General features: G+C 44.6%; 2 protein-coding genes across 5 annotated transcripts in view; one reads left to right on the top strand and one right to left on the bottom strand.

Annotated features, from left to right (window-relative positions):
- The window catches only part of LOC108249347 (prolyl endopeptidase-like), a 15,559-nt gene extending 13,075 nt beyond the window's left edge, over window positions 1-2,484 (bottom strand). Inside the window, exons 1-7 of the mRNA XM_017438686.3 lie at window positions 2,330-2,484; window positions 1,550-1,624; window positions 1,319-1,452; window positions 1,111-1,241; window positions 825-1,034; window positions 575-696; window positions 170-275 (exon numbers count right to left, since the gene is read on the bottom strand). Coding sequence (XP_017294175.1) covers window positions 170-275; window positions 575-696; window positions 825-1,034; window positions 1,111-1,241; window positions 1,319-1,452; window positions 1,550-1,624; window positions 2,330-2,371 — 820 coding nt within the window. The 5' untranslated portion in view covers window positions 2,372-2,484. The remainder of the gene's footprint in view (window positions 1-169; window positions 276-574; window positions 697-824; window positions 1,035-1,110; window positions 1,242-1,318; window positions 1,453-1,549; window positions 1,625-2,329) is intronic.
- A 1,069-nt stretch (window positions 2,485-3,553) lies between these two features.
- The window catches only part of prdm1b (PR domain containing 1b, with ZNF domain), a 20,189-nt gene continuing 17,241 nt past the window's right edge, over window positions 3,554-6,501 (top strand). For 2 of the 4 annotated variants that reach the window (XM_037975800.1, XM_037975797.1), the window contains exons 1-2: window positions 3,554-3,656; window positions 5,606-5,820. The gene's annotated coding sequence lies outside the window, so the exon portion shown is untranslated. Of the gene's footprint in view, window positions 3,657-5,592; window positions 5,821-6,501 lie in introns of those variants that run through there. The other 2 variants (XM_037975799.1, XM_037975798.1) reach the window with 2 other exon arrangements.

Genomic DNA, 6,501 nt, shown 5'->3' with positions numbered 1-6,501 from the left:
GTACAGTGACTGAGCTGACCCGTACAGGGACTGAGCTGACCCGTACAGTGATTGAGCTGACCCGTACAGGGACTGAGCTGACCCGTACAGGGACTGAGCTGACTGAGCTGACCCGTACAGTGACTGAGCTGACCCGTACAGGGACTTGATGGTGAGTTTGGATACAGACCTTTGATTCCGTCCGGAAGCTGCTGCAGGTCACAGTACCACAGCTGGTTTACGGGCTCACAGCCCTCGGTGATGGACAGAACTGCATACCTGCCATCATCTGAAACCTGAAAAGAGGAACAAACAGGAAACGGGTTGGAGAGAAAATGGCATGAGTACTAAGAGACTGAGAGACTGAACCAAACAGCCCAGTCTTTAAAGAATCCAACAAAGTCACTAAATCAAATTAAATCCTCCTCCTTCTGCTGGATGTTCACTGAAGAGTTTCACAGTTTCTCCTCATCATCATCTTCAGATGATAATGATGATGATGAAGATGGTTCCTGTCAATACACTAACACCTTGGAGACAAAGAACCCACTCTGTGTCCTCTGGTTGTAACAGGAAGTAATCCGAGCAGACTTACAGTAACAGAACTGTGCCACTTGGGATGGTCGGGGAACTCTGCAACCAGGACGTCTTCGGACTGTTTGGTACCAATCACATGGTAGTAGAGCTTCTGGTTGATGTTGGAGGTGGTCTCTGTGCCTTCAAGGAAACACAAGATTAAAAACATCTGAATCCTTCTGGTTACATGTTCTTGGGAGGTGGATGGAGAACCCGGATCTGGTTCTGCATGTGTTTCTGATGTGTTTGTATCCCGAGTGTCTCCTCACCATCAGTCTTGCCCTCCTGTCGGGGGTAACAGTTGTAAAAGATGCCTTTAGCATCATGAGTCCAAGCCAAGCAGCTGAATTTAACCCTTTCCAGGACATCAGGCAGTGGACTGAGGTCATCAGCCCTCATGAACTGAACCGTGACCCAGTCAGAACCACTGCTGCTCAGCCCGTATGCAAAGAATTCACACTCTTCTGACAGACGGCCCACTGAAAGCAGATACAGACAAAGGTCGGTGGTTCTGCACCCCTTACATCCAGCACTGTGTTGTGCACTTTGACTCACTCTTCAGAGCGACGGTGCCATCTTCAGACAGAGCATTCGGATCAAAGAAAACCGTGGCAGGAGCCTCCAGGGAGTCCTGCACATACAGAACACTCTGGTTCTGAAGGCCTTTGTTGTGAAAGTAGAAGTACCTGAAAATAAAAGCAGGAAGTGCTGTCAGAGCGAGCTGCTGAGGAGTGCAGCAGTCCTGCAGGTGCATTGGTTTTACCTCGTCCCCCGTTTGTAGGGACAGCTATATTTGGGATAGTCGTAGAGCTCGGTGAGGCGTTGCTGGAACTGAGACCGGACCGCACACTTCTCCAGATACGGCATGGTCAGTTTGTTCTGCTCCTCCACAAAAGCCTGAGCACCAAAAAGAAACACAAACCTGTTCAGTTCTGGAAGGTTCTACGAGACAAAAAAAAGGTGTTTTTTTTTTTTGTAGAAAAACCTGATGTACCATGGATTCTGCACTGTCAGGGTCCTCAAGCCAGGTGTACGGGTCACAGATCTTAGTTCCGTGGTAGTTCTCCACCTGGTGCAGAGATAGAAAAGTTCAACAGGAAGAAGAACACAAACAAACACAACAACAACCAGTGTTTGGCACTCAAACTAGATTTTCTTGACAGAAAGGATTTTCTCAGTTATTTCCTGTTGAAGAATTTCTCTGGAAGTAAAAGGTTTGTGTGAGGGTTAACCGTCATCAGAAGTATTAATATCCGCTCATTATCTGAAGGCCTGTCAGCACTGGAATGTACAGAACTAGTGTAGGTGTTTGTGAAACACCGACCATGACTTGTCACTTTGGATCATCAGTTTATATCGTTGCACGCGCTCACAGCTGCCATTAAAATTGGATTTCTTTAACTCAATCTGAGACCAAACTGGCAACAAATAACTTCAGAACAAATAAAACTACATCAAAGAGCAGGCAGGATGTTCAGAGAAAAACTATTTTCATCTCACAGCATCAATAAGTCCCACCTGTCCCTCTGTCCCACCTGTCCTCCCCTCAGAAATAAGAGCTCACAGTTGTTGCTGGACAGGCTGTTATTACTGATCAGTTATTGATTGTTGTTGTTTTTACTGATAAACTTCCTCACGTGTTTCCAGTCTGGGCTTTATTTCATCTGAAGGTTTTTCATAGTAAAAGTCACTTTTCCAAACTTCACCTAAACTTCCTGCTTCCTTGCTCCCCCCGCAGGGCCCCGGACCGGACCGGACCGGACCGGACACTAACCTGGGTCTCATCTCTCCGGGCAGCCGGGTATTTAAACGCCATCAGGCCTGGCTCTGGTCGGGTTCTGGTTCTGGTTCAGCAACGAAGCTTTGCTGAATCACCGCCGTTCCTAAAGCAAAAGTGAAAGAGTTTCTGCACACACTCACAGGAAGTGACGTCATCCAGGTCTAGAGGAGCCGCGCGCGCTCCTCATGGCTGAGTGTGAGCAGGTTCTGGTCTGATTTTAGGACCTGGTCTTTACAGAAAACCCTCTGAGAAGAATAAAAAGTGCTAACAATGATTGGTTTGTTCCAGAGGAAAGTAAGAATCCGTCTGATGGAGACACTCGGGGATTCACAGCCTGACTGGTTCTGATCTGAACCCGGTCGGATCAGAACCAGTCAGGCTGGAACCTAGGTCATCATAAAACACGTTTTTCTGTCTGAGCTTCACTTTTCTTCACAGCAACACAGAAAAAAGATTTAAGGCAGAAGCTGCATGTTTGTGGAGAAGACATTCATCAGACAGGAGCTCAGAATCAAGCTGCCACGCTGGATAAAACTAAGTGGGAAAAGCAGTAACTCTAAATGAAACACTTACTCTGAATAAGACAGTAATTGTAAATAAAGTAGTAACTAGAAAATTCCTGAGGAAATTTTGAAGGGGGCTGCTATTTTGTGAGTTTATGCTGACTGAAGATGGCTCCAACAGCTGATCAGTTGTAGACAGGCATCATAAAGGGCTGACCCTTGACCCATGAGGAATCCAGCTGTCAGGTTTGACCTTCCTGCTGTACACTGTTGCCGAGTTAGAGCACACACAAGTTTGGGTCTGAATTTTTTACCCCACTAGCTTTGGCTGCCATCTTGATATTTTTACTTAGCATTTAGTTTGCGATGGGGCAACTAGCTTGTTTTCATATACATGTTATATTTCTATCCAAGACAGACAAATCAATAAATAATATATTACATAAAAAATAAGATGAACTATATTCTGAAAGTCTTAAACATGGAGCCAGCTGCCCCACGACCTAGAATGGAAGAAGTGGGTAAAGAAATTGGATGGATGGATGTTCGTTTTGTTCAAAGCTACAAAGAGCTGCTAGAGTGGGACTGAAGAGCCAAATGTGGCCCCCAAGCCATCAGTTGCATACCCCTGCTTTAGTGGAAGCTAGTTATTACCAATGGTTAAATAAATTCTTACAAGATGATTTTACCATCTTCTTCTTGTTCCGTCCTACAGCAGAGGTCTAGTCAGGGCAGATCTGGTCTCAGAGAATGACCTGGCTCATCTCGGACCAACCACTGGGTCACTTTGATCCAATATGTAGTCAGCCCAACCCAAGGTAAGCCCCAGCTGTTTTGAGTGTTTGTGTTCTGTTTGGTTTTGTTATTGTTTTAGATTTATTTAGTTCTTCAGTCCTTATGCTGGTGTAGATTCTCAGTCATCCAGGCCATGGTAAATTCAAAAAAAGTTAAAGTTGTTTTTGTTTTTTAACTTTTTTTGAATTTCTTCAGTCCTTGTACTGCATGTTTTAGACTGTTGTACTTCTATGTCTTATTTTTACTTTACAAGTCCATCTGTCTGTCTGTTTTGGGTCTTCTTTGCACGCAGCACATTCCTATCCAAACAAACATTTAAACTTTAATTCCGGAGTTTAATTTTCTCTGCATCAAAAATCTAATAAAACGATTACATTTTGAAGTATTTGTTTTAATTCTGATGGTATTTCTGTTCTTTTTGCACTCATGATGACAGATGAAGGAAACATCAGCAGGTAAACAATGACTCAGCACAAACTGCAGACTGAAAGTAATCCCTGCACTCGGAGCTTCTGGTTTTAGTTCCGCAGGAACTTCTTGTCACATTCACCTGGTGTCAGATCCGTTTGTTGTTCCTGAACAGGAACTCAGGTCTGTAAGTCCAGCAGAGACGAAGAGAAAGAAGCAAAACAGAGTTTCAGACGAGTAATCTGTCTAATCCATAAAGCTGTGAAAACAGCCAGGGGAGGGGAGGCAGAGGGCTAATTTCTAACTAATTTAGTTAAGATGATTAAGTTGCTGTTAGAAGGGTTCTGCACTGGTTCCTAGTCTCTTCCCTCTAGGTTCAGACAGAATTACTGTCAGGTTTCTGTCCCTCAACAGAGCAGTTCTGCTGCTTTGAAAAATGGTTCCTAAAATAAAGAAACAGCATTCAGTTTTAGTTACAGAACACAGTGACTTAGTTTGGTCACTGAAAAGATCTTGTAAAACCACAGAACCATTACATTCCCACTCTGACCCAAGTCCTGATCCAGAACCACCTGGAGAAAAGGTTTGATTCTGAAACCGATCCATCCCAGTCTTTAGAGAGTTTGACTGCTGCTGGGTCCGGTCTGGGAAGTTTTGGTGCAGTTTTATGGCAACAGAACCATGAGTCCATCAGAACACAAAGTTTAAATGTGATGTTTTATTGGCCCAAACAGATGTCAGAACTGATGTTTGTCCCAGTAAGGTCAGGTTCATGTTGCCCACTGAGACCAGCTGAGACCCAGTGCCTTCATTCCTGCAGGTTTCTTCCTCTCACATGGACCCAGAAATGATGATGGTTCCTAAAAACAGAACCAATGATCTTCTGGAAAGAAAGTGGATTGGGCCAAGCTGCAGATGGATGGGAGGTTTTGAAAACAAAAGGCCTCAGACGGCTTGGGCCATCTCTGTGTCTGGACCAGGCCCCCACAGACGCTGGCTTTGGCCCCGCCTCTATGATGTGAAAACTGGCTCTGATTAGCTGCAGACAGGTTGGAAAATAGCTGAGTCCAATTACAGCAGTATCCAATAGAGCCATGTGACTTAGACACAAACGGCCTATCATTAAAAAACAGGTTACACACACACACACACTGAGGGTGCTGGTGTAGATTTTCAGTCATCCAGGACATGGTAAATCTAAAAACACTAAAAAACAAAACAAAACAAATGGACTTCTGTTTTGTAGTTAAGATGTTTCGTTTCCCATCCATGGAGCTTTCTGAATAAAAAAACAAAAAACTGTGGAGTGTGGAGTTACAAGCTTTAAACTGCACAAGATGCTCCGTTATGTAAACTAGAGTCACATGCAGATTAAACTCAATCCCCTTACACTGGAAAGTCCAGAATTTTGGTTTGCTTTATTCTTGTTTATTTCTTTATGAAACCCACAGTTTTCTCTGTTTGGAAATAGCCAACCATCCAATTTTAGTCTAATTAAACTCATCTGAAGTAAAAATCAATCAAAGTCAAGTACTGATCTGTGTCTTCTCTTATTGTCCTGCAGCTCTTGTCCCGTCCCATGTTCCCGTCTCACCCACAGACAATAAAAGGCCAGTGAGATTAGGACAATTAGGGATCTTATTGTTGTCCAAAGGACCAGAAGAAGAAGATTAAATGAGGAGATTTAGGTCAAAGTGATGAAGTCCAGAGGAAGGAGGCAGGATTGGGGTCAGAGAAACTGATCTGTGAGGCAGAGGAAGAGAGGAGGGAGGAAGAGAGGTGAGTGTGATCCCTAACTGGACCCCTCTGCCCCTACCCCCACCCTCTGAGGAGAGAGCAGGGACATCACCTCCTTTTCCTCACCTGATTTCAGAAGCTCCTGTCTGGGGATTTGTCTGATCTGTCTAGACTCCTGAATCAGCACAGTTTTTCTTTTCAGGTCTAAACACACACACACACACACACACACCCTCCTGATCATCCTGGAGGGCCTAATTAGCAGACATTTTTATTGATCCGCTGGATTTGGCTTTGAAATCTCCTCTGTCTGCCAGACAGATCTCAGCTAAAGACCTCTTCTTGAGTTGGGGGAGAAGGGGGTTAGACTGTGAAGGGGCTGGGCCCCACCTGTTAACCACATGCTAAACGTGCATATTTGGATCCCTCTTTAAATTGACCCTTTTCAGAGTCCTGTCCCCCCCATCCTACCAGAGAAGCAGTAATTAGGACCTCTGGTCGCTTCAGTCTGATTAGTTCAGAAAGCAGCAGGATGACAGAACTTCTCTGCTAATTAAAATACGTAGAGTGATTCGAGACATCAGTAAGAACTGAGTCCCTATTCAGGACCTGATGTCCCTCATTCAGGACCTGATGTCCCTATTCAGGACCTGATGTCCCTCATTCAGGACCCGATGTCCCTATTCAGGACCTGATGTCCCTCATTCAGGACCTGATGTCCCT

This window comes from Kryptolebias marmoratus, linkage group LG5, assembly GCF_001649575.2.
Source record: "Kryptolebias marmoratus isolate JLee-2015 linkage group LG5, ASM164957v2, whole genome shotgun sequence".
Classification (NCBI taxonomy): domain Eukaryota; kingdom Metazoa; phylum Chordata; class Actinopteri; order Cyprinodontiformes; family Rivulidae; genus Kryptolebias; species Kryptolebias marmoratus.
This window is presented reverse-complemented; position numbering and strand designations above follow the sequence as displayed.